Source organism: Anolis sagrei, chromosome Y, assembly GCF_037176765.1.
Source record: "Anolis sagrei isolate rAnoSag1 chromosome Y, rAnoSag1.mat, whole genome shotgun sequence".
NCBI classification, from domain to species: Eukaryota; Metazoa; Chordata; class Lepidosauria; order Squamata; family Dactyloidae; genus Anolis; species Anolis sagrei.
The window spans coordinates 46,243,837-46,271,803 of record NC_090035.1 but is presented as its reverse complement, the minus strand read 5'-3'; the positions used below and the strand labels follow the sequence as shown (position 1 = coordinate 46,271,803).

Here is a 27,967-nt window from a genome sequence, read left to right as displayed (position 1 = left end):
CGCCCTTAATGTTTTCATACAGTTGCTGCATGCAGCAGGGATGCTGCCACTGCCATTTTTGAGTCCGTCCCCCCCGCCATATGCAGCAACCACAGATCCTCCAATCCAGATTGGAAGTTTCAACACTCACTCTATAAGACGACTCCCGGTGTATAAGACTACTCCTGTGTATAAGACGATTCCCACGTATAAGGCCACTCCTTTGTATAAGACAATCCCTGACTTTTGAGAAGATTTTCTTGGGTCAAAATGTAGTCTTATACACCAGAAAATATCTTAATCCACAGGTCAAATAAAAAAAAAAACACCTTAATTTTTACCCCCAAAACTGCCTTTCACTTATATACGAAATGAACTTATACATAACTATATATGGTAAGCACTTGAGTACGCACTTGAGGAAGTGGTCTATAAAAGCTTCTGATACCAGTTTCTTTCTCTCAGTCAGTCTCTAAAGCTTTACAAGACCCCTTGCATGCTTTAATATCTATTACCTTTAAGTTTCTCAAGCAATTGGTTCTGGTACATGGTATATCTCAAGGCGTGCATCCATGGCCTCACATCTTGCTGCTTGCATGAACGCAATGCTTCACTGAAGAGAGGAATGAGACAATCCTGTAAAAACACAAACAATTAGTGCTTGATAGCCCTCCAGGATATTGAAACACCTCTGGCCTCCCCAGGGTTTAATAAAATGTTCACTCCCAAAGTTACAACATGCCTAGTACAGATGCCACTGATCATATCCCTCTCTATCACTGTTTGACATGCTACAGTTATATTCTATCAGTACAAATTTGCAAATTTGATTTTATACTCCTGTTTAATTCACTGGATTTATGCCCGTACTGTGGAATTTGGCTCCCTGAGGGGAAACAGAATACACTTCCAAGAATCTTTGATGGGGCAGGTCATTGACTCCTCCTATATCTCGAAAGGTTGCCAGCTTGTTCGATGGTGTGCTCCATTACCCTGAATCTAAAAGTCAAAGCACTGAGATGAGTTAACATAATCTCTATCCTTAGCTAAGGCCAGAAGAAAAGGGTGAAATCTCAGACTTCCTCATAAATACATAGGTCACATGACTCCTCCTTTTCCTGGGCACTGGAGGAAACAAACCATTATCTGATACCTCACAGTCTTTCCATGCCTTAGCATAGCCATTTTAATAAGTATATTTTTTTGTGAATAATCAAGCCTGGGTTGCTGGGAGTTTTCCGGGCTGTATGGCTATGTTCCAGAAGCATTCTCTCCTGTCGTTTCATCCACATCTATAGCAGGTTTCCTCAGAGGTTGTGAGGTCTGCGGAAACCAGGCAAGTGAGATTATATATCTGGGGAGTGTCCAGGGTGGGAGAAAGAACTCTTATATGTTGGAGTCAAGTGTGAATGTTGCACTTGACCATCTTAAATGCTTTGCAGCTTCAAAGCCTGGCTGCTTCTTGCCTAGGAAGAAACAACTGGTCTTCTCTTGAAATATAAAACACAGTCTTCTTGAGAGTAAATGTCCTGGTCTTTATTCCATATGAGTAGACTCCAGTAGTCACATGAATTGAATCCAACCTACGACCGATTTCGACTCGCAAGAGCCCTATCCTATACTCGCCACAGAATAAAACTCCTTGCAGGGTATATTGCTCAACAAAGACTAGCTCCACTATCTATGTCCCCTTAGGATCCACCCCTCCAGAAGACACTTGGTGAATTGCTCACCTCAAAAGTTGAGCTTTTTGTGATAATTTGAACCCAACCACCTGACGAAGGCTCTTGCGAGTCGAAACCGAAGACTGTGTTTTATATTTCAAGAGAAGACCAGTTGTTTCTACTTAATGTGAATATGGCAGTCCAATTTTTTTGATATGTGCATGTGTAATATATACATTTAGTTAATTTAGTTATTTTCACAATCAGTGAATTTTGGTCTCCACAGTGTCAGGGGAACCCATTTTTCTTTTCTGCTTCTTGCCTAGGGCCATCTTTTGTTGGGAGGTATTAGCTGGACTTTTCTGAGTGTTGTTCTTTTTTTAACTGTCCTGATTTTAGAGTTTTTTTTAGTACTGGTAGACAGATTTTGTTCATTTTCATGATTTCCCCCTTTTTGTTGAAATTGTCCACATGCCTGTGGATTTCAATGGTTTCTCTGTGTAGACTGACGTGTTGGTTGTCAGAGTAGTTCAGCTTTTCTGTGTTCTCAAATAATATGTTGTATCCAGGTTGGTTAATCATGTGCTCTGATATGGTTGACTTCCCTGGTTGAATTAGTCTACAGTGCCTTTCATGTTCCTTGATTCGTATTTGGGCAATGCTCCGTTTGGTGGGCCCTATGTAGATTTATCCACAGTTTCATGGTATACGGTAGACTCCTGCAGAGGTGAGAGAATCCCTCTTGTCCTTTATTAAGCGTAGCATTTGTTGGATTTTCCTGGTGGGACTGTAGGTAGTTTGTAGGTTGTTTCTTCATCAGTTTCCCTCTGCGGTCAGTGGCTCCCTTGATATATAGCAAGAACACTTTTCCTCTGCGTGGATCTCTGTCTTGACTCTTGTGGCTTCTTCTTAGTCTTGCAACTCTTCTGGTGGAGTCTCCATTGGCCTGTAGAGCCCAGTGTAGGTGGTCCAGTTCACCTTGGAGGAGGGTTCACAAATTCTTTTTACATGGTCTGCTAGGGCTTTAATTGTGCTTTGTTTTCTACTTGGGTGATGGTTGGAGCTTTTATGTAGGTATCTATCTGTGGGTGTAGGTTTTTAGTTCTTCTCCATGGCTCCAAATTACATCAGAACCATATAGTGGGCTTTTTGTTGCTGTTTCCAGGGCTTGTTTTTCAATTCTTTCAATAATCAAGTCATTCTTTCCCTTAGCAGCAACAATTCACATGGTTAATAAAACTATTATATATATTTTAAAAGTGTCAGATCAAAACTTCTCCATAAGCAAGGTAGGATATTTTGAGCTATGCTTTCTTGAGCCAACATACTTACAAATGATCAATCCTCTCCTGTAATACAACTGTTGAATACTATTATTTATTTATTTATTTATTTCACAGTTTTGTATACCGAGCTTCTCAACCTCGTTGAGGGACTCAGCCCGGTTTACAGCCATAAAAACATATACATTCATTAAAATATCATATATCACAAATTACACATTAACTTTAAAATACACTAAATATAAAACTACAGTGGTCAGTCGTCCTATTAAGATGGATCTACATCAACTTCCACCCAGAGTCCTATGGTGTTGTCTCATTCCTCAAAGGCCTGACTCCACAGCCACGTCATCACCCGTTTCCTAAATGTTAGGATGGATGGGGCGGTTCTGACCTCCAGAGGGAGAGAGTTCCAGAGTCGCGGGGCCACCACCGAGAAGGCCCTGTCCCTCATCCCCACCAGGCGCGCTTGCGAGGCTGGTGGGACCGAGAGCAGGGCCTCTCCAGATGACCTTAGTAATCTTGATGGTTTGTAGGGGAGAATACGTTCGGAGAGGTAAACAGGGCCGGAGTCGTTTAGGGTTTTATAGGTCAACATCAGCACTTTGAATTGTGCTCGGAAGCTAATTGGCAGCCAGTGGAGCTGGCGTAACAGCGGAGTGGTGTGCTCCCTGTACCCAGCCCCCGTTAGTAATCTGGATGCCGCGCGTTGGACTTGCTGCAGCTTCCGGGCAGTCTTCAAAGGCAACCCCACGTAGAGAGCGTTGCAGTAGTCTAAGCGGGATGTAGTTGTTTCTGGGTGGCAGGGATTAGAGATATTGCATTAAAACAAGGGTAAATTTGATGGCTCCCTAAAACATGAAGAAATTCATTATGGGACAAAATTTCACGGGCTTGAATCCATATTTTCAGATGTAAAACATTACTCGCAGTTAGCATATTCCATATGTTTCTCTATGCATATAAAGGTGCGGCAGTCCAAAAAAGGGGTGAATTCACAAAAAAGGTTTAACTAGTGGTGTCTTTTCAAATAGAAAATGGAAAAAAAATCCTCTACTCTCACTGCAGAGTGGCCCTCTCACCCCCACACTCACATACATTAATGCTATGTGAAATCACAGAATACTTCTTGAGCATGCAGAGAAATATACCTCTGAAGAAAGCCTATTTGACACTGTATTTTCCAAGGCAGATGAACAATACAGCTGGAGTGTACTCAATACTGGCAAAGACTGAGACACTGTCAGAGTGGCAAGTCTTAGAGGTCCAATGGCAATCCGCGAAGTCTGTTTCAAATATTTTATAAGGTTCCTGAAATAAAAGTTTATATGCTATAATGTCTTGTTAAAACAAAAAACAAATCTGCTTGTGCAAATCAAGTATACAACTCTCAAATATAAAAATTACAAATAGGCAACATTAAAGTAGGTTTATTGATACACTGTATAAATCTACTTTAATTTATAAAAATGAGAACAGTACATGGTTCTACCATATCTTCAATATTAATGTATCAGCCTTACACGTATATATTGTGCATGTTCTAACTGAAGTGGAGACTGGGGTTAGAGAGAACCCACACATCAAAAAACTAGTCTTTAGTTATGGTTGCCTTAATAAAAAAGCACACTTCTTCTCCTCTTCTAAAAAGCAGGTAAGATAAATTAGCATTTTTAAAACTCACTCAGTAATAGGTTGCCACTTTTGCTCCTGTTCAATGTGGTTAATCGCCGTTGCCAAACATACTGAGCTTCGCAGGAGCTGAACCTCAATTGCTTTCTGAAGTTCTCTTGGATCAGGGGACAGCATGTTAGGAAGAAGCTTCTTCATATCTGTTAAATATTATGAGCACATCTAAATATAACAGTAGTGGCTGACATTTCATTAGCTTTCAATTCTGTTCCCACACAAATATGCAAAGCTAACATCATATACTGAGTGAATACACAATGTGGAGAGTGAGAGCTACATTGAAACAACAACAAAAAGGTATTATTGTGCATGCAGAGGAATTTTAAAAGATATTCTAAGAAATTTCTTTTCCCCTAAAATTGAAGCTTCAAAAACACAGTGCGTTTTAGATTTAATAGTGTCTTACATTCAGTAAAATATGGTATTTCTCAACTAGCTGACAAGGAAAAACAAGGAAAACTGAGGGAGAGAATAAGGGGCAATGGTAATAATGGATTGGGACATTAATTTCCTTCTTTGGACAGCTGGTATAAAGGCAGTAATGCAATGACAGTGAATTACTCGACTGACCTTCTCAAGAGTCCTAACCCAACACCTTCTACGCCTGGAGCCTGGAGCAACGTCAATTCCAGACAATTTCACCCTATGTCTGGAAGCTCTGTTGAACTGGCTACGTGCTAGCAGACTGAAGGTGAACCCGGCGAAGACTGAGATTCTCTGGCATGGCCGCCCGGCAGGTCTGACTCATCCGTTACCTACCTTAGATGGTGCCGCTCTATCTCCATTCACCACTGTTAAGAGCTTAGGTGTCGTCCTGGATTTGCAGCTGACAATGGAAGCTCAGGTTGCAGCTGCCAGCAAACAGGCCTTTTTCCATCTACGACAAACGAGGCAACTGGCACCCTACCTATCTGACGAGGCTCTAGCAACTGTCATCCATGCCACGATCATGTCAAGGCTGGACTATTGCAACGCCCTGTATGTTGGCCTTCCGATGTCTACGACCCGAAAGTTTCGTATTGTTCAGAATGCGGCAGCCAGGTTACTCACAAGAACACCAATGAAATGCCATATAACACCAGTGCTGCAACATTTACATTGGCTTCCAACTGAGTACCATGGCCTGTATAAGATGTTAGTTCTGACATTTAAAATTCTTTACGGCCAGGGTCCATCGTACCTTAGGGACCGCCTCTCCTTCTCCCACCATCGGAGGTCGCAACAACCAGCCCAACGTGACTTACTCTAAATACCGGGTCCTAGCGAAGTGCACTTGGAAAGTACCAGACGCAGGGCTTTTTTTATTTCTGCCCCTGCCTTATGGAATTTCTTGCTACCCTATATGAGAGCCATGCGTGACTTAGGACCTTTTACTCTAGCACTTAAGACCTGGCTTTTTACTAGAGCATTCAATCTCTGTTAATTTTTAATTTCTGTATGTATGTATTTTATCTTTTACAATTTAGCTGTATATCACCTCGAGCATTCTCGGATGGAGGGCAATTAAAATAATTAAATATGATGATGATGATGATGATGATGATGATGATGATGAAGTACAGACTTGGAAATGTTTGCATGTTCAACAATTGTCAATGTGTACCTATTTTTTCTTTGGCTCCTCCAATAAGTAGGTTGATATCTTCCCCTGGAAGCAATTCTAGTTGTTCTGTACATTCTGCAAGCTCTCTTGATCCAAAACTGCTTAGAGACCTGCAATACAGTTTTAATCTTTTCTTATTTATATTTTCAAGATGAGGCTAAAATCAAACCAGAGGTTTTCTTCACCCCAATAATCACATATACCAAGAAGATGTTAGTCCAAATGTTGAGAAGAGCATGTTGCGTATCTGTACTGTGTTTCTTCAAGCAGTTGTCTGCGCAGTCACACAATACAAGTGAACCTGAAAACTCATGAAGTGATGCACAGAGACTACAAAGAAGATTCCCTAGTTCTTTAAATATAAAATAACTGCTCCTGTCTCCTGTATCAGTGGACAGAATGACTATTGGTGACATCTGCAAAGCTATGTTTTAGCACAGCAGGTTAACCACCAGCTGCAATAAATCTTGCCAATCGGAAGGTTGGCAGTCCAAAGCCCGGATCAGGGGTGAGTACTTGACCTTCAGCCCAGCTCACTGCCCATCTAGCACATCGAAAGCAGCTGTGGGTCCTGCCATGCAGGGAAGGTATTTTAATGATACCATAAGGAAATATCAGAAAAATTCCGGTGATTCGATCAAAAGGAGAAAGTCTGTGAACAGGGCTCTTCGGCATGGTGGATGGAGCAACAGCACACACACACACAAATACACACACACAGGTATAATAGAGCACAACCTCCAAGACACAGAAGATGGGAAAAACCTATACACCCCTATCTATGTACTGTGTCTGTCCTGTTAGTCTCTAACAGAATTAAATGTTTGCTGTATATGTGTTGTGTGATCTGTCCTGAGTCCCCCTCGGGGTGAGAAGGGCAGAATATAAATACTGTAAATAAATAGATAGATAGATAGATAGATAGATAGATAGAAGCTCCACAGCACAAGATGTAAATACACAATTCATGAAAAGGAATATTTTCATTTTACTTCACTGTCATGAATGGTACCTGTGTTGTTCAGAAAGGCGAACTCAAACTAAATTTCTTTAAAATAAATGTCTTTATGAGAACTTAGGCAACTTTTGATTATTAAAATAATCTAATATCTGGGCAGAACCCTGTGGTTAGTGATCCCTGAAGCAGAACCAACACAAATTACAACACTGCAGTAATGAGAATCTAGAAACTAAAGCACGACCAGATTCAACTCACAACATTTCCCCATTTGTGCTCAAGCTGTAGCAGAGGTATATCTCAAGAAATTTGGGGCTATCAGTATATGGCAATACCATTTTGGTAGTTTTAAAAAACAGAATTGAAAATGTGGTCAAAAAGTGTTTTCTCCGGGCTCTAAAATACTCCCTGCAGTGTTTCCATTATACAAGACATTAGGTTTCAGAGAAGAAAACTGGAAGAAGGCTTCCATGATCTCTTTTCTACCAAAGATTTCTTGAAGAGGCTTCACTGGAAGAATGTCGCAGTTGTTCAATAATGGAAACAGAAGCAACAACCAACAGAAAATATAGAAACAGCGGTATTTTCCCAACATCACATTTCCTCTGGAACACAGTAAACAACGCTTGAGCCAAGCTCTCTGTGGACTGTTCTGCAGACTTCATCCTGATTAGAATCATCTAACTATCTGCCTTCACATTAAGAACAGCTTACAAACCGATTGCAGTTTTCTTACTTCTGTTTCTCTCTCCTCTTCAAGCATATCTAACAAGCCAAACCCAGTTCTTGTAGCAATCTCTAGTAATCAATGATACTTACTTGATATAATTGAAGTCTGCTTTTAAACTGACAGAAGCTGTACTGCTGTTTTTTTTCAGATAATGAACTACATTCTGCCATACTTGCACAGCAGACCAGTCAGCAATGGAAATGTAGCACTCACAGGCTTTATTACCCAAATAGTTGATGACTTCGGGTGACGAATCATTCGGCTTAGCCAGTACTGTTTTTCGAGAATCCCCTGTGAAAAGAGAAGTTCAGATATTAGTGCCTCTGAAAATATTTGGCCTTTTAAATAACAGACTTCAATATGGTAAGCCCGTGTTACTTGCAGACACAGGCATTGTGTGAGAATGTAGACCTTTCAGACCTTCTGTCCCTTGCATCATAAACATCTTCCAAAACTCCTGGCCAGACAGCACAGGAATCTATGTCTTTTCTCCCCTAGTCTTAACATTATTCCATGGCAAGGTCCACGAAGGGCCTTTCCACATTTTCATATAACACTGAATATCAAGGCAGATAATCTGCAATATCTGCTTTGAACTGGGTTGTCTGAGTCCACACTGCCATATAATCCAGTTCAATGAGGATTTTTATACAGATGTGTGGAAGGGCCCTAAGAATCTATCCCTCCCCTGAGACTCCAAAAGCGACAGAAAAGACAAATGGCTTCAGAATAAGAAACAGAGCTGGAAGATCAGCATCTCTTTCTACTTTGAAGCCATCCTTTTTTACCTTGAGAGGGGCACCTGCTAAGTAAAGGTATCAGACCTCATGATGAGGAAGACACACAGTCCAATAGTTCATTATCTGACATTCTTAAAAAATATTTAGTTATCTTCAGGAATACTTACCATTTAGAGAGTGCTTTGGGCTTGTGTTGTTTCCACTGTTTGAATTAGCCGATTTCAGGACAGATTTATCAAATCCTGTTATGTAGCAATCCACTCCTGTCATGGCACAAAGATGCTCCTGGTACTCAACAGCTGCTTTTTCAAACCTTCAAAAATTAGCAAAAGTTCCAATAAATGTTTGACCTATTCTATCCCTCACTAATATGTATGCCTCTTATTTTAGTTGTTCAAGAAGCCATCATATGCATGCAGTAATTTACCGTCCTTCGGCTTGCTGGGCTACAGAATTAATCCAGGTGAGACTCCTCCCAACAACAGCAGAGGACCAGACAGCGATTCCTTGAATTGCTTCAGGACAGTGAAGCTCACATAGTGCTTCTACAACCATCATGATTGTCACTTCTAATTCATTTCCCTGGGAGCAGGGAAGAGAGAAGAATTATAATTCAGTTCACATTTTTGGGTGATAAGAACATAATTTTAATCCAAAAATCACTTTTATACATTTGCAGCAAGGTTTTTAAATAGACATCCCTAAACTGAAGTCACTGCATTTCCCCATTCCGGGAAACTCTACACGAAGCATTTAAGATTATGGCAATTGGCTTCAATTTAGAAACAACGAACTGTGCTTCTTTCAAATTGCCATAACACAGTAACAACAAATTGAATTATCAGATCACTATATAGGATGGACAAAGGGGGGGGGGGCACACATGGGAGCTAACAAAATAGTCTTGGATGTCAAGCATAGCCTGTGATCACATGTTGTCCTCTTCTACTACATCACATTGTTTCTTGGTCATTGCATATACACACAGTTACTTACAGTAATGAAAAAACTAGGAAAAGATAGGCAAATTATTTCTTCACTAAAACTAAATCTATTCTAATTTAGTGGCTAATTAATTACAGTTTACCTGTTTGAACATATCTCCTTCTACGAACCTCCAGACACTAAGATCATCTGGGGAGGCCCTGCTCTCGGTCCCACCACCTTCGTAGGCACGATTTGTGGGAACGAGAGACAGGGCCTTCTCCGCGGTGGCTCCTCACCTGTGGAACTCCCTCCCCAATTATATTAAATCGGCCCCCTCCCTCCTGACCTTCTGTAAAAAACTTAAAACCTGGATGTTGGGTCAAGCTTGAGCAATAAGTTGGAAAAACTGGGAAGATAATGTTTTAATGACCGCAATGGACTGAACTGGATGATGTCTTAAACCAGCGAACTGTTTTAAATTGATTGTTTTAAAGTGATTGTTTTATAATGGCGTAATTGTATTTAATTGTATTGTGATTTTTAATGTACTGTTGCCTGTTGTAAGCTGTCCTAAGTCCCTCTCCAGAGGCGAGAAGGATGGGGTATAAATGCCCGAAATAAATAAATATTTATATACTGGTTTTTTCATCCCTGGGAGGACTCAAAGCGGTTTACAAAAAAAAGGGTAAAATTCAGTAGCCTAAACACATAAACCAAATAATAAATCAAACAACATATGACTAAGCATAAAATATAATAGGACAAATTCACCATAAGATAATAGGACATTTAAACATTTAAAAGTATAAAAATTAATTAATACTATGAAAAATATTTTTCTGGAAATACAATACCTGAGAGATACTGTTGCTCTTCATTTCGGTTAGCAAATCAAAGCCATGCCTGACAGTCACTGTTGGCTGCCCAGCCAATAGCCCCACACGCATGATAGAGAGTCGAATTCGAGTGAGCCAATCTTGGCACGTTTGCCGATTGGTATAAAAAAATGTCCTGATAATCTTCATAAATGAAGAAAGAAATGTTTGTTGTATGTACTCAGCAGAACAAAACTACAGCACAGAATGATCTGCACTATAACTACCAATTTCTCTATTACATGATACCTCTCAATGTCACAATTATTTTAACTCTAACCTTTTTTCTTTTGAGAACAAAAATCCTGAAAAACCAAAACGACACAGAAATTGTTCATATACTCAAATCTTTTATTATGCCAGCAATGTTTAAGAAAGCAGGTAAACTGTAAAATAAAATGTTCTAATGTAAAATTATGCACTTAGACATACTGAACTGAAAGCAGGGTTTTCAACAAAAAATTTCAGTGTAAAGAGGGATTTCAGCTTTAGCATTCCACAGCAGCTGTGAAGTATGAATGCTATCAATCAGAATAGATAATAGTGGATTTAATAGACCATCAGTCTAATTCAAGTCACATTTTTATGCTATAAGTAAGTCTGAATTGCAAAAAATAAGAGTAAACACATTAAACCAAGTGGATTTATCTATCTGCTGGCTCGCAATTCCACAAATGAAATAATAGATCTCCTCAACTCAATGGAAATCAATATGATCCCAGCCAATGGATACATTCCATGACAACTACCATGAGTTATTGAAGATAACATCATTATCCTGACACAAACCTTGGGTGGAGATGTGAGTGTATTAGCACATCCTTCATACGCATTGTACATCAGCTTCTCCAAGTTCTCCAAGTACTGCAAAAGCAGAACCAATCTCAGCTGGTTGCTACTATGCCCTTCATCATTGTCTGCTGTAGTCCACTGGCTGACATCTTGATCAGGGTTTAGCGTATGGGCTGCAAGACTTCTAATGATGCCTGGAAACATCCATTTCAAACATTTCAAAGCACAGACTAACACCTTCCAAATTACAAATTCCTTAAAACTAATATCCTCCCAAATAATATAATCCATTAGTTTCAGACAGAATCATAAGCTGACTGCATTTTAATGTACACCTTAATGAATCTGTCTCTACACAAGCCCCACTTCAATGCATACTTTAAGTTAAAGACAGTAGCCTGCAGAACCATAATTCCACAATCTTTATTAATTCTATAATCACATCTTTTTGACAAGCCACAAGAAGGTAGAATTACCCCCAAAAAGGCGAATGATCAGAAGGGGGAAAAAGGAAACAGAGGAAATATCCTTTGGCACCATCATCACACACACCACTATGAAGATCTTTTCCTCTTTTTGAGAAACCTTAAAATGCTTGTTTAAGACAAGAGTCCTGGTCCCAATGTTTACTTTTTCTACTGGATACCCGTTTTTAAAAGGATCAGCAATGCCTATCCTTGCTGCAATCGACACAGATCCTACATGCAGCTCTACAAGGAAGGCCAGGAAACTCTCCAGAGTAGGTTTACTGCCATAAAGATCCACAGAGGGCGAGAAAGAGTCCCAATTATATTACTGTACTCTTGGATTTTAGTCAGGGTTTTCATCATAGATTTTATGTAAGACCATGTACAGTATTAAAGAATGAATGAATTATTATTATTATTATTATTATTATTATTATTATTATAACAATAAAGTTTATTTATAACCTACCCTATCGCCTCAAAGGGACTCAGCGCAATTTCCAAACAAAAAAGTGGCAAACATTCAATGCCATAATGAAAACAAACAAAACAAATCAAACCAATAAACAACATCAATATAAACTTATACTAACCAACAATAAGTAAATTAAAAACAAAATTTAAAAATTAGTTTAAAAGCATAATAAAATATCATCAAACACTTTTACTTCATAATAAAATCTGACCACTAAAGTGCATTAAAGTATAAGATGGTTTACAGCCATCAACAGAGCCAGGGTGGGTTTCCAGCATCCAACGAGGTTGTATATTAGGATGTTCTAATCCTCCTCCACTCCACAGACTAAAGTGCAAAAATGGGTTTTAAAAGTTTTTTAAAGGAGAGGAGAGAGGAGGCAATGTATTGTCAAAGGCTTTCATGGCTGGAATCACTAGGTTCTTGTGGGTTTTTTCGGGCTATAGGGCCATGTTCTAGAGGCATTTCTCCTGACGTTTCGCCTGCATCTATGGCAAGCATCCTCAGAGGTAGTGAGGTCTGTTGGAATTAGGACAATGGGTTTATATATCTGTGGAATGGCTGGGGTGGGGCAAAGAGCTCTTCTCTGCTGGAGTTAGGTGTGAATGTTTCAACTGACCACCTTCATTAGCATTTGAAGGCCTGCCTGAGCCTGGGAAAATCTTATGTTGAGAGGTGTTAAGATGTGCCTGGTTGTTTCCTCTCTGCTATTTTGCTGTTGTAATTTTAGTTTTTTAAAACTTGACAGCCAGATTTTGTTCATTTTCATGGTCTCTTCCTTTCTGTTGAAATTGTCCACATGCTTGTGGATTTCAATGGCTTCTCTGTGTAGTCTGACATGGTGGTTGTTGGTGTGGTTCAGCATTTCTGTGTTCTCAAATAATATGCTGTGTCCAGGCTGGTTCATCAGGTGCTCTGCTATGGCTGACTTCTCTGGTTGAAGTAGTCTGCAGTGCCTTTCATGTTCCTTGATTCGTGTTTGGGCAATGCTGCGTTTGTTGGTCCCTATGTAGACTTCACAATTGCATGGTATACGGTAGATATCTATCTGTGTGTGTAGGATTTCTGTAGACGGGTGACCCAATTGTTGCTCTGGTTTGCGGATAACTAGGACATTTAGAAAAGGTAGTCTTCCTTCATTTTCTTTTTCCATTGTGAATTGGATTTTTGGGTGGATGCAGTTAAGATGGTCCAGGAACCTGTTGAGTTCTTCTTCTCCATGGCTCCAAATGATGAAGAAGATCAACAATTGGGTCACACCATCTACAGAAAACCCACACGCACAGATAGATATCTACATAAAAACTCCAACCATCACCCAAGTCAAAAAAGAAGCACCATTAAAGCCTTGGCAGACCGTGCAAAAAGAATCTGCGAACCCCACCTCCTCCAAGATGAACTGAACCACCTCAACTGGGCTCTCCAGGCCAATGGATATTCCACCTCAGACATCAGAAGAGCTGCAAGACCAAGAACAAGCCACAAGAGTAAAGATGAAGATCCACCCAGAGGAAAAGTGTTCCTGCCATACATCAAGGGAACAACTGACCGCATAGGGAAGCTGATGAGGAAACACAACATACAAACAATCTACAAGCCCACCAAGAAAATCCAACAAATGCTACATTCAGTAAAGGACAAGAGGGATCCTCTCAGCTCTGCAGGAGTCTACCGTATACCATGCAATTGTGAAGTCTACATAGGGACCAACAAACGCAGCATTGCCCAAACACGAATCAAGGAACATGAAAGGCACTGCAGACTACTTCAACCAGAGAAGTCAGCCATAGCAGAGCACCTGATGAACCAGCCTGGACACAGCATATTATTTGAGAACACAGAAATGCTGGACCACACCAACAACCACCATGTCAGACTACATAGAGAAGCCATTGAAATCCACAAGCATGTGGACAATTTCAACAGAAAGGAAGAGACCATGAAAATGAACAAAATCTGACTACCAGTATTAAAAAACTCTAAAATTACAACAGCAGAGAGGAAACAACCAGGCACATCTTAACACCTCTCAAGATAAGATTTTCCCAGGCTCAACCAGGCCTTCAAATGCTAATGAAGGTGGTCAGTTGAAACATTTACACCTAGCTCCAGGAGAGAAGAGCTCTTTGCCCCACCCCAGCCATTCCACAGATATATAAACCCATTGTCCTAATTCCAACAGACCTCACTACCTCTGAGGATGCTTGCCATAGATGCAGGCGAAACGTCAGGAGAAATGCCTCTAGAACATGGCCCTATAGCCCGAAAAAAACCCACAAGAACCTAGAGAGGAGGCAGTTTCTATTTCTTTGGTGAGGGAGTTCCAGAGATGAGGGGCGATCACAGAAAAAGCCCTGTCTCTTGTCCCCACCAACTGCGCTTGAGACGGGGGTGGGACCGAGAGCAGGGCCTCCTCTGCTGACCGCAGCACCCAGGGTAGTTTATATGCAGAGATGCGGTTAGACAAATAGCTTGCACCCAAACCATTTAGGGATTTATAGGCAATAACTAGTACTTTGCATTTAGCCCGGAAGTGGAGCTGCCGCTGAAGGGGTGTTGTTCTCTCTCTATACAGTGCTCAAGTTAATAAATTGGCTGCTGATTTCTGAACTAACTGAAGCTTCCGAACTATCCTCAAAGGCAACCCCACATGGAGAGTGTTGCAGTAGTCCAGATAAGATGTGACTAAGGTGTGGACTACCGTGGCCAAGTCTGGCATCTCAAAGTACGGGTGCAGCTGGCACACAAGTTTTAATCATGCAAAGGTGCTCCTGGCCCTCACCAACACCAATTGAAGTTCCAGGGTCAGTGATGAATCCAGGATCACTCCCAAGCTGCGAACCTGCGCCTTCAGAGGGAGTGAAACCCCATCCAGGACAGGCTATAACCCTATACCCTGATCTGCCTTCCGACTGACCAGGAGTACCTCTGTCTTGTCAGGATTTAATTTCAACTTGTTAGCCTTCATCCAGTCCATTACTGATGACACACACTGGTTTAGGACCAGGACGGCATCCTTGGCTTTGGGTGGAAAGGAGCAATAGAGATGGATGTTGTCCACATAAATTTGATACCAAAATCCAAAACTCCATAGAATTTAAATATTATTGATATTGTAAAAGCCACCTTTATATCCAACACAACACTAATTGTGGATTTTGTGAGTGCATTAAACTGTTAGTGTCAATGATATGTGATACCATTGCTCTTTCCAAATTTTTAACTTTTTTCTACTTTTCATACAGACAATAAGGAGGATATAGATATATTAGGTAGCATAAGAATAGCTGTTTCTGCACTCTTCTTTTCTCTAGTATTGTATACATCCACAGTTTAGTTTATACAAAACAAAAACACTGACACAGTAGGATCCTGTCAAGTCTTACCCACCTCAAAGCAAATTTGATCTTACAGTCCAACAAACATGAATACATTTTTAAAATGTAAACTATTATGGAGGGGGCTGTGTTACACCATGGGATGTATAAAAGAAGTGAATGAAAAGACAAAGACTTTTTACCATGGATTCAAGATTTCTGAGTTTTATACCATGATGTTGAAACTTTAAAAAATCAGAACCCTTCCACCTCCCCTCCCAACATGGTCTTTGATATTACCTTCAATCGTCTGGAATGTGTCCTGAGCCCTGCCTAGTGGTGTCCTCAACTTTGAAAGGACAGTAAACTGGGCTGCTTCCCAGATGGCCCACTGCCAGAGGACTGCTTCCGTTTTCAACAAATTGTGTGGAATACTTGGTTGGTCACTTTTATCCAGTCTTTGGCAACTGTAAAATAGCCTTTCTAGCCAGCTCTCCTTCCTGCAATTAAGATCAGATATTAAGATTAAAAGATAAGTGTTAATATCTGAGAAATACTCCACTGAGAACCATAGGGGTGAGGAGCATAATAATATAATAACATGTCCTAAACTATTACTTATGTAGACAAACTCTGGTCTATGTACAATGGGCTGCATTCAAGTATAACTGTAACCTACAGTTTAGCAGGAAACTGTTGTGGCCTCCAATCTATTTATTTAAAATGCCTCTTACATATCTTATAGATGGGGTGGGCAACTACTGAATACTGGGGGAAAGACTGGTATTTTTGAGGAATATATTTATTTATTATTTACTCCATTTGTATCCCGCCTTTCTCTACCCCAAAGAGGACTCAACATATGGCAACTATTCAATGCCTTTGAAAAACAAATAGTTAAAATACATTAAGTTAAAGATTTAAAATTAAAATTAAATGCACATTTAAAAAATATAAAACATTACAATCACTATTAAAAATCATGCCATCCACAATCATAATCCAGGGCCATTCCAAAGGTCATTGCACATTGCACATATATCCACTTTTCCTAAGTTCTGGGCAACTCCAAGCTGTTTTAGGGCCGGAAGAAGTCTTTTTTCAACAAGTTAATATGACTAGCAGCAAGGGAAAGCTGACAAATGTATCTTTTGTATTCAACCTTTCAAATCTGTGAATGGATCCATGAATCCTTACCCTGTTCTGTGAGAGGTTCCATACAAGATAAAACTAATGATATCGGAAAAGTCTTGTGGGTGAAATGTATTGCTTGGAGCCTTGCTCATATGACTTCTTATTGCTAAAGAAATATCTTGTATTTCTGTGTGGTTGTGGTTGCTGTTGAAGGAGAAATATGTGGATTGTGGTGAGGCCTTTCACAGAAACACAAGCTAAAGCAACTTCCATCTATCATACACACACAATCCTACAATAGATCCAGGTAACTCTCAACTCCTTCTTTCACCCACAGTAGCATTCCGGTTTAGCATACTCGCAATAAAATACATTTATAACACAGAACATACATCCATAATGTGGCAAGAGGCAATGCTAAGGGAAAAAATCCTGGCCTACTGCCCGAGTTGTCAAGAGGGCACTAGTAACCTGAAACAACTCCCATGGCAACCTAGCTAACAATAGACACGCTATCCCACCACTGCCTCCAATGCCTCAATTTATGCTTTGAAATGGTAAACACTGAAGAATAACATTCTGAAAATAAGTTACAGTATCTTAAGTACAGTATTTGGTTAACATGAGGTAAGAATTAGATAAAACTTCCTGTTGCCCTCATTCCAAAAATTCACTTCATTCCCTAAAATACAACCAAGACTCTTACCTTAATACTACATCTAAAGGAATAGACTTCAACAGTTTCCCAAAAGCTTGCCTTATGCGAGCACCACTGTGAACCAGCTGAACGCGACATACATCCACACATCTGCACCAAATTGGAGAAAAGAAATAAACAAGGGACACACACAAATTTGCCTATGGCATTTTTGTCTCGAAACTAGAGAGCACTAACAACATACCTCTGTAACAAGTCATCTGGAAGAGAAGGTGACAATGCATGTAAACTACTACATGCCTGAAGACAAACATTGACATCTTCCAGGAGAGCTGGTAACAAGGAAACAGTATTATTTTTCACTAAAATAATGTAGCTTCAATTATTTCAATAAAGATAAATATAAGAAAATTTACAGTTTTAAATAGACAAAACTCCAGAAATAGAGGACGGGTTAAACAAACTATTAGAGATAAAAAACATGGATAAAATAACGTTGTTTTTTTTTAAAAAAAAGCTCAGGAAAGTCAATAAAAGAGACAAACTGGTCACCATTCGAAAACTATATGAATGAAAGATGCTAAATAAATAAAAATGAAATAATATCAAGACAAATACAGACTAAAAAAGTTGATACTTATCAAATGAAGGAATAGAATGGAAGTCAAATAACTATTGTGTGTTTTTTGTGGGGTTTTTGTCTTTTTTCTCTCACATTTTGAGATTTCCTACTTTCTTATAATTCAATGTTCCCCCACTTTCCTTGTAAATCGTCTGTTTTTCTTTATTTTTTTATGTATAACTCAATAAAAATTCACGACAAAAAAGGAGAAAATTTACAGTTTTTATTCCACACAGTGACCATCATAAATAATACCTACAACTGAAGCCCTTTGCATCAAAGTAAGGTAAAGCCAATATAAAAATGCTAATTCTTATGTACTACCAACATAAATTTGTTCCTGAGGCCCAGGAACTTAAAAGTCGGGCTAATAACTTGTTCAAAGTCAGAAGAATTCCATATTATTCTTTGAATGTATTTATTTATTTGCTTTATTTCTATACCGCATTTTTCAGCCTAGATTAGGCGACTCAATGCGGTTTACACAGTGCAAGTTATACAGTAATATACAATTAAAAACACATCACACATTATAACAAAATCAACAATTATTATCAATTCCTTATCAATTCATGACGCCTCAACAGAACAAGATCCATTCTCATAATCCTTGTGCCATTCCTATGTTCAATTTTACCGACTTCCTGTGTTCAGTTGTTCAGTTGCACTGATTAGCCAAACGCTTGCTCGTAGAGCCAAGTCTTGACTTTCCTCCGAAACGCCAGCAACGAGGGGGCCTGTCTGATGTCTACCGGTAGGGCATTCCATAGCCGAGGGGCCACCACCGAGAAGGCCCTGTCTCTCGTTCCCGCCAATCATGCCTGTGATGCAGGAGGGACCGAGAGCAGGGCCTCCCCGGACGATCTTAATGTCCGCGCCAGTTCATAGGAGGAGATGCGTTCGGAGAGGTAAGAGGGGCCAGAACTGTTTAGGGCTTTGTAGGCTAATGCCAGCACCTTGAATTGTGTCCGGTAGCAAATTGGCAGCCAGTGGAGCTGGCTCAACTGAGGAGTGGTATGCTCCCTGAGTGCCGCTCCTGTTAACAACCTGGCTGCCGAGCGCTGGACCATCTGAAGCTTCCGGGCAGTCTTCAAGGGCAGCCCCACGTACAGCGCGTTGCAGTAATCTATGCGGGATGTAACCAGAGCGTGGACTACCGTGGCCAAGTCAGACTTCCCAAGGTACAGGCGCAGCTGGCGCACAGGTTTTAATTGTGCGAATGCTCCCCTGGTTACCGCCGAGACCTGGGGTTCCAGGCTCAGTGAAGAATCCAGGATCACACCCAAGCTGCGAACCTTCGTCTTCAGGGGGAGTGTGACCTCGTCCAGCACAGGCTGTAACCCTATACCCTGTTCGGCCTTTCGACTGACCAGGAGTGCCTCTGTCTTGTCTGGATTCAATTTCAATTTGTTAGCCCTCATCCAGTCCGACACAGCGGCCAAGCACCGGTTCAGGACCTGAACAGCCTCCTTAGTAGTAGGTGGAAAGGAGTGACAGAGTTGGACATCATCTGCGTACAGATAACACCGCACCCCGAAACTCCGGATGATCTCTCCCAACGGCTTCATGTAGATGTTAAACAACATGGGGGACAATATTGAACCCTGCGGGACCCCACAAGACAATGGTTGTGAGGACGAGTAGTTGTCCCCCATCAACACCTTCTGGGTACGACCTTCTAGGAAGGACCCGAGCCACTGCAGAACAGTGCCACCAAGGCCCATTCCCGCGAGGCATCCCAGAAGGATACCGTGGTCGACGGTATCGAAGGCCACTGAGAGATCCAGCAGGACCAACAGGGACACACTCCCCCGTCTAATTCCCAGCGGAGATCATCCATTAAGGCGACCAAGGCTGTCTCGGTACCATGCCCCGGCCTGAAGCCAGACTCTGCCGGATCCAGATAATCCGTGTCTACCAAGAATACCTGGAGTTGTGAGGCCACCACACGTTCCAGGACTTTGCCCAAAAAGGGGAGATTGGAAACAGGCCGATAGTTGACGAATTGAGTGGGGTCTAATGATGGTTTCTTCAACAGCGGTTTTATTACAGCTTGTTTTAAGCTGGCTGGAATTTTGCCTTCTCGAAGGGAGGCATTAACCACCATTTCCACCCACTCGGCCAATCCCCCTCTGGCCTCCTTTAGAAGCCAGGCAGGGGTTTAGGATGCATGTGGTTGCTCTCATTCCTCCAAGTATCTTGTCCACATCCTCGGGTTTCACCAATTGAAATGAATCCATCAAAATAGGACAAGCAGGTTCTCGTGTTACATCCTCAGAGACTGCCGTTAACATGGTATCCAGGCCAGAACGGACTTTGTCCGCAAAGAACTGAGCAAATGCTTCACAGCGAGCCGCCGAGTTGTCAGGGTTCCCATCCAGGGTGGTGGGATTTAATAGACCTCTGACAACTCGAAACAACTCAGCCGGACGGTTCTTTGTGGACGCGATATTGGCCGAAAAGAAAGATTTCTTTGCCGCCTTTATTGCTGCGGCATATGCCCTTAGAAGGGCAACAAACCGTGTTCGATTTAACTCGCTCGGGTCCGAACGCCACACGCGCTCTAGTCTCCTCTTCCTTCGCTTCATCGCTGCCAGCTCCTCGTTGAACCAAGGAGCTGGTTTAGCTCAGCTACTTGAGAGGGGACGTTCCGGAGCAATCGTGTCTATAGCCCTAGTCAACTCCCCGTTCCAGAGAGACACCAGGGCTTCAACAGGATCACCAACCGAGGTGGCGGGAAAATCCCCAAGAGCCGTCAGGAATCCATCCGGATCCATAAGCCTCCTGGGGCGGACCAACTTAATGGGTCCCCCACCCCTGCAGAGGTTAGGAGGTGCGGTAAGTCTAAATCTAACCAGATAGTGGTCGGTCCATGGCAACGGAGAGGTGGACAACTCCTCAACACCGCCACCTTGCTCCCATCCCTGACAGAAAACCAAGTCCAATGTGTGTCCAGCACTGTGAGTGGGGCCAGATACCTGATGGGACAGCCCCATGGTTGCCATGGAAGACATGAAGTCCTGAGCCGCTCCTGTTTTTGAAACCTCAGTCTTTGCGTAATGTGAAATAGATGCAATTAGAACAATAAACAAATTCCTATAAGGCTCAGGGTAATAAATGTAATGGTTCTTTTAACTTGCTATTCCACTCTCCTCTTTCTAAGCCAGTGGCTCTCAACCTGTGGGTCCCCAGATGTTTTGGCCTTTAACTCCCAGAAATCCCAAAAGTTGTTAAACTGGCTGGGATTTCTGGGAGTTGAAGGCTAAAACACCTGGGGACCCACAGGTTGAGAACCACAGATCTAAGCTAATATGTTTATACAGTCTCTCACTCACTATATTTAGAACAGGCCATTTTGTTGTGCCAGGCTAAATCTCAAGAAGAATAAAGAAAGAAAATTATAAAACTTACTGTTTGCTAGAAGTCCTTTGCAAAACTTGTGAAAGAATGGGAGGGAGAACAATGGTGCATAGGTTTCTGATTTCTTCATTAGTACAGCCACTTCCAAAGCCCAGGTCATTAACAGCTTCCTAGATATGAATATTTCCATTATACATGTAAGTTACATACTTATATTTACATTACAAATGACACATTTACTAAAGCTTTTTTACATTTACATATGGTAGACAAGGTGTACTACTAAACACAATCATTACAAATTTCCAGGAGATGACTTCACCTCATAATGCCTCCATATCTCCCTTTGTATCAGAAAAAAATGCAGTCATGAGTCCTCATGAATTAGGACTACAACCATACACATATATACTGACATGCAAATTCTAATGAGCCAAGTGTAGTTTCTCTATAAAAAGAAATATGTTTGGAAAGAGAAATAATGCCATGTCATGTTATGAGAAACACAGATGTATGAAATTCCCATTTCCATATGTAGATTTATGGATCACCCTGTCAGATAGATATCTCTTTATAATGGAAGAAAGCCCGAATTACCTGGTATCATGTGTAAGGTTATCCTTCTTAAGCAAAAATCCCAAGAGATTTAGTATGATAGAGAAATGCTTCTTTGTAGCTGTGGTTACAGTGCTAATGACAGCTCCGTCAAACAAGGAAGGAGACGAGGAGCTAAGGCTGCTTGAGATGAAGTGGTCATGCCTGCAGATCAATGCATAATTCATTTTAGTCATACTATTATCATAAACGAAGAGAAGGAGCAGGCATTTTCAATTAATTTTCTGTCTGCAGGAGATAGCCAGAAAGCAGGTTACCACTCATTGCCATTCAGGCAATGAAGTTTAACAATGAAAATTTTGAAACAATAATAAGGACCCTAAATTCCTTTCATCACAGCTTTGACTTTACTTTGCTTTTTTCCATTCTCACTAAACAAAACTCAATCCTTTTTTGTTTTCACTTTTAAGAAAGACAGCAACATATCCCAAAAGATTTATTGTCTTGTTCATTCATCTCCTATGAATGAACTTTAAAATGCAATCTGTGGATGCAGAAGTCACAGCAGCCCTTTTGTTTGGAGCTCTCATTCCAAAGGCAGTTAAGAAATAATGCATAGAAATTAATATGTAATGGTTCACTAAAAATTATGGAGACAATGGTACTGACTGTGTTACAAATACAGGAAGGACTCGCTAATGTGCGAACTTTTTTTTTCATGTTCATAAAGTTCCATTTATTGGAATGCTGATTTACACATTTACAGATAAACATCAGAGAGCATGAAGCAGTTGTGTCTAGGTGCATAACCACCAGCTGTCATTTTGCCTGCTAGAAGATCAGACCTTCCATATCATTCTTTTTTAGGTTTCACTATTTTTACATTGGCTCCTGCTGTTTTCTCTGCCTTTGCTTTAAACGGTGGTTTCAGTGCCTTGGCACAGATTTGTGAATATCAGATGTAGCTGAGCCCGGCCTGCCTCCAATACGCCACCACGGCTGCCACACAACCAACCGCGACCGCAAACGCCATCGATTAAAATGTGCTATTTTTTAATATGACAAACAGGATTTTCTATGACATAAGCAAGTAGTTCAACTAGGATATAAAAGGAAAATATTATTTATTTATTTACATTATTTATACTCCACCTTTTTCACCCCGAAGGGGACTTAAAGAGTGGCTTTACAGAACATACATATGGCAAACATGCAATGTCGACTGAACAATTAACAAAGGACACACATCACAAACAGAAGTGAAGGCAGTTTTTCCCATCTTATTTAAGGCATCTTGGAAGCTTTGCTCAATTCCAGCCATCGGGAGGGGGGGGGGGGTGTCTGTGCTGTCGCACCATCTTCCATGCCGAGGAGCTTTCCTTTGGTTGATATAGTTAAGGGTACCTTTATTACCTCCTCGTTAAAAGCGGTAATATAGGTTGCTTACCTGTAACCATAGTTTCCTGAGTAGTCCACTGTGAATAGCACATTATGGTATTCCTGCGCCTGTGCAGGCCCAGCTTCGGAACCTTCTAGAAATCAAAAAAGTAATCTGCCCCCTCCTCACCCCGCCCTCCCCCTCTCTCGGGTATATAAGGCTCCTGGGCGGAGCCTACCACTAGTTCTCTTCCGCCAAAAACTGGCCAGAAGGCGTGGCATGACATCCAAGGGGAGGAAGGGTGGGGATGTGCTATTCACAGTGGACTACTCAGGAAACTACGGTTACAGGTAAGCAACCTATATTTTCCTGTCATAGTCTACTGTGAATCGCACATTATGATAGACTCACGAGCTCCAGTTTCTGGTAGGCAGGATCATGCCACCGCTGAAAACAGCACCGCCCTGCCAAAGTCGGCCTGTTTCCTAGAAACAGCATCTAACTTATAATGTGATACAAATGCGCTAGGGGAAGCCCAAATAGCTGCCCGACACACCATATCCAGTGGGACACACTTCATGAATGCCGCCGAGGCAGCCACTGCCCTTGTGTAGTGACCCCGTATCTGCTGTGGAAGATCTCTCCTTGACAGCTTGTAGCAAGTACAAATAGTTGAGACAATCCAAGCGGGAAATCACTGAGAAGACACTGGGAGGCCCTTAGCATCTTTCTGATACTTCAGAAAGAGTCTAGGGGACTTCCTGAAGTCACCCGTTCTTTGAACAAAGAATGCCAGGGCCCTCCTTACATCAAGCAAATGTAAGTTTTTTTTCCAAGGGAGTCTCAGGGTTCTGAAAAAATGAAGGTAAAACCAGCTCTTGAGACATGTGAAAACTGGTTGCCAATTTGGGCAAGAAGGCCACATCCGTGCACAGCACCACCTTATCCTTGTGAAACCTCAGATAAGGGGGGTCCACTCTAAGGGCACATAACTCACTAGCCCTCCTCGCGGATGTAATAGCCACCAAAAAGGCTACCTTCCAGGTGAGAAACGCTATCTCTGCCGTTGCCAGCGGCTCAAAGGGAGGCCTCATCAATCAAGACAAAACTAATTCCCAAGCAGGGGTCACAGGGGTAACTGAGGGCCTGATATTCGAAAGTCCCTTGAAAAAGGATTTAACCAAGGGATCCATGAAACAGGATGGCAGACCTGCCTTTCTTCGAAACCATGAAATGGCAGCCAAGTAACATTTTAATGAAGAGTTAGACAATCCCAACTCATAGGTAAACCAAAAATTCCAAGACTAAAGAGATCGGAGCTCTTTCAGGCTCCCATCCCTTTGAGCCCTCGTATTTCTTGAAACGTGCCCACTTAAAAATGTACAAACGTTTCGTAGACGGTCTGTGTGCCGCCTCAGTGATAGTCAGAACTGACTAAGACAGGGTCTGGGAAGGCCTAGTTACATCGGCTATACTCTCCATGCCGTGAGCCTCAGAAGGTGCACATCTGGATACAGAACTTTCCCTTGCTGTGAGGACAGTAAGTCCACCCTGTTCCTGAGCTTCCTGAAGCTGCCCCCTGCAGAAGCGGGGCGAACCATGGTTGACGTGGCCATCAGGGGTGCCACTAGGATGCCCGTTGACTTGTCTCTCCAGAACTTTGCTACTGTTCTTAGTAGCAGAGGAAAGGGGGGAAAGGCATAAATCAATCCTCTCCCCCAGTCTTGCAGGAATGCATCTCTTAGACACTTGGCCCCCCAGGGGGGCCTGCATTCTCAAGCAAAACTTGACGCATTTCTCATTCTCCGGAGTGGCAAACAGATCTATCTCTGGGGTTCCCCATTCTCTGAAGAGGCGATTTATCTCCTCTTGGTGAAGTGACCACTCGTGGTGTCCCAGGGGATTTCTGCTCAGGGCATCTGCGAGCCCGTTCTCCTCCCCAGGGAGGTGAGCGGCAGTTAGGTAAATTCCTCTCTGGATGCACCACTCCCACACCTGAAGAGTGAGTTTCAAAAGTTGCTTTGAGTGAGTGCCTCCCTGCTTGTTTAGGTAATACATGACGGTCGTATTGTCCGTCAGTATTTGCACCACTGTGTTGTGGATCAGGTGCTCGAAAGATTTGAGGGCCTTCTCCACGGCCATGAGCTCTAGCACGTTTATGTGCAGAGCGGATTCTTCTGGCGAATACTTTCCTTGAGCGACAAGATCCCTTGTGTGTGCACCCCATCCCGTGAGTGAGGAATCTATTGTGACTGTCCAGCTCGGACTGGGGTGCTGGAAAGGTAATCCCATACACACATGGTGGGGGTGCGTCCACCATGAAAGAGAAAGACGGACCTCCTCCGGCAGTGCCAGCCTGATCTGTGGGCTGTCTCTGATAGGGTTGAAGCTCGACCCGAACCAGGACTAAGGGGGCGTAAACGCAGGCGTGCAAAGGGGGTAACTGATGTTGTAGATGCCATATACCCCAGAAGGACTTCTATATGTCTGGCCGAGAGGATGGGTGAACATAGGGCTAACTTGATATGTTCCTGGAGGGCGATGAAACGGTCCCACGGGAGGTGAGCTCTCTGTGAGATGGAATCCAGGAGCGCACCAATAACTGGATCCGGCGGACCGGGCACAATAGGGATTTCTCTAGGTTGACCACCAAGCCGAGATGCTGTAGGAGACATAAAACAATGCCGACATGTTCTTGTAACTGGGAGTAAGATTTAGAAACCAAAAGCCAGTCATCTATATACGGAAAGACAACAATTCCCTGAGTACGGAGGTGTGCGACGACTACCGCCATACATTTAGTGAACACCCTGGGGGCTGTACTTAGGTCAAACGGGAGTACATTGTACCAGAAGCCTCTATGACCCACCATGAACGCCAGGAATCTGCGGTGGTGTGATATTGACAAATGAAAGTATGCGTCCTTTAAATCAATATTAGCAAAGTAGATGTCTCAAGACAACAGAGGTAAAACAGATGAAAGAGTGACCATACGAAATTTCTTGGGCAAAATTGATTTATTTAAGGCCCTCAAATCCATAATGGCTCTGAAACCACCTCCATGTTTACTAATCACAAAATATTTGGAGAAAAAACATAACAGAAACCTGGTGGGGTGAACCGGGGAGATAGCCCTTTTCTGCAACGTGTCAACCTCCTGCAATAAAACCGGGGAAGGGGGGGGGGTAACTTGAACCGTGCCCACTGAAGGGGTGCTTTCAAATTCTATGGCATACCCCAGTCTAATGATTGTCAAGACCATTTATCAGACATGATACCCGCCCAATTATTGTAGAAGGGTGCTAGCCTGTTCCCAAATGGGGGGGGGTGTTGAGGGGGGTATTCAAGGAACGGGTGAAACAGATAGTGTCTGGGCTCACGCCCGGAGAGCAATCATCAACGGGAACATCAACAGTAGGAGGTGGACTAGGGGCAGTAGAGGTATGTCCATCAAAGGTGCTTCTTAGAGGCGCCCTGAGCCTTTGCCTTATTCTGGTACGGCTGATACCGGGACCTAGGGGAATAAGAATTCCTCCTACTCAACTGGTATCTAAAAGAGGATGTGTTCCTCCCTCTGAAAGGGCCCTGATAGTTATTATTAGGGTTCTTACAATAGGTATTTGCCTGGCCTTGCCATCTAGGTTTCTGCTGGTAGTATGGCTGCCAGGTGTAGCCAAATTTATTGGCAGCCTCTTGCTTCTCCTTAAGAGTAGCATCAGTCTCTGGGTTGAACAGGCCCCCTTCGTGCAGGGGGAGGTCGTCTGCTAGGGCCTTGTCCTCCTCCGAAAGGTTCGCGGTTCTAAGCCAAGCATGCCGTCTGATACAAGTGGCTGTGGCGAAGAGGTGACCTGCCAACTCAGCCAAATGCTTGGCGAAATCCTTCTGTATTTTAGATAGAAGGACTGCCTCTGCTTGCAGGGCCTTTGGGAATCGTTGCTCCTCAGCTGGTAGTTTGTCCAGGTATGGTAATATTTTTGACTGTCTGGTAGCCAGATATATATGTGGCATAGTGCGCCATTCTAGTGAACAAGCCCGCCGCTGTGGGCTTTCTTTCCCAGAGAGTCTACCTTCTTCCCCTCCCTATCCGGGGGGGGGGGGGGGGAGAGAGGGTCCCCTTCGGTTTTTTAACTTTCACCACTTCCGCCACCACCATGTTCAGATTCGGCGAATTAGTTACCCATTTCGCATTCGCCAGGTAAATCTTGTATAATGTGTCCACCTTTTTAGGGGTGGCAGGGACGTTTTCTGGCGATACTTCCAAGATTTTTACAAATTTCAAAAGGTAGGACAACATGGGGAGGGTAGTGGAGGTAGGGGTATTTTGTTCCTCTGAAGGCAACATAGGATCCTCAACATGTTCAGGCGCCCTGGAGGCAGGAAGATCCAACGCTTTGACCATTCTGTCAACAAGTGAGGTAAACTTATTAAAGTGTGGTGGCATTGAGCCAGGCTCCATCACCGACTGGGGCCGGTTAGAGGTTCGAGAGTCAGTGGAGGAGTCAGAGTCCTCTAGGTCGGTCGACCCTTGCTCCACCACGGGAGCAGTAATGTCCTGAGGCATAGCCGGGGTACCTAAGGGGCCCGGGTAAGCAGATAACAACACATTGGTAGCAACACTCTCCGAGCGTTCAACACAATTAGAAAGACCAATACAATAGGATGCAACAACACACGAACGATCAATACAACTAGAGGGGTCCCCACAGAGTGATGAATCAGGTGGTGGTACAGCTGCATCAGTCTCTGATTGCGACGCAG

At 42.5% G+C, this 27,967-nt stretch overlaps 1 protein-coding gene and 1 pseudogene across 5 annotated transcripts in view; both read right to left on the bottom strand.

Annotated features, from left to right (window-relative positions):
• Positions 1-27,967, bottom strand: part of LOC137095101 (serine/threonine-protein kinase SMG1-like) — a 181,801-nt gene that overhangs the window by 106,186 nt on the left and 47,648 nt on the right. For all 5 annotated transcript variants that reach the window (XR_010908790.1, XM_067461347.1, XM_067461346.1 and 2 more), the window contains 15 exons: positions 21,874-22,035; positions 21,328-21,446; positions 17,539-17,626; positions 17,343-17,444; positions 16,700-16,840; positions 15,803-16,002; positions 11,241-11,437; positions 10,431-10,595; positions 9,077-9,231; positions 8,817-8,962; positions 7,999-8,200; positions 6,222-6,331; positions 4,611-4,758; positions 4,078-4,237; positions 495-615 (listed from right to left, as the gene is read on the bottom strand). Coding sequence is in view for 4 of the 5 variants with exons in the window: in XM_067461347.1 (XP_067317448.1) it covers positions 495-615; positions 4,078-4,237; positions 4,611-4,758; positions 6,222-6,331; positions 7,999-8,200; positions 8,817-8,962; positions 9,077-9,231; positions 10,431-10,595; positions 11,241-11,437; positions 15,803-16,002; positions 16,700-16,840; positions 17,343-17,444; positions 17,539-17,626; positions 21,328-21,446; positions 21,874-22,035 (2,216 nt within the window). In the remaining variant the exon portion in view is untranslated. The remainder of the gene's footprint in view (positions 1-494; positions 616-4,077; positions 4,238-4,610; positions 4,759-6,221; positions 6,332-7,998; positions 8,201-8,816; positions 8,963-9,076; positions 9,232-10,430; positions 10,596-11,240; positions 11,438-15,802; positions 16,003-16,699; positions 16,841-17,342; positions 17,445-17,538; positions 17,627-21,327; positions 21,447-21,873; positions 22,036-27,967) is intronic.
• On the bottom strand, positions 22,540-22,864 carry LOC137095259 (ATP synthase subunit epsilon, mitochondrial pseudogene; annotated as a pseudogene).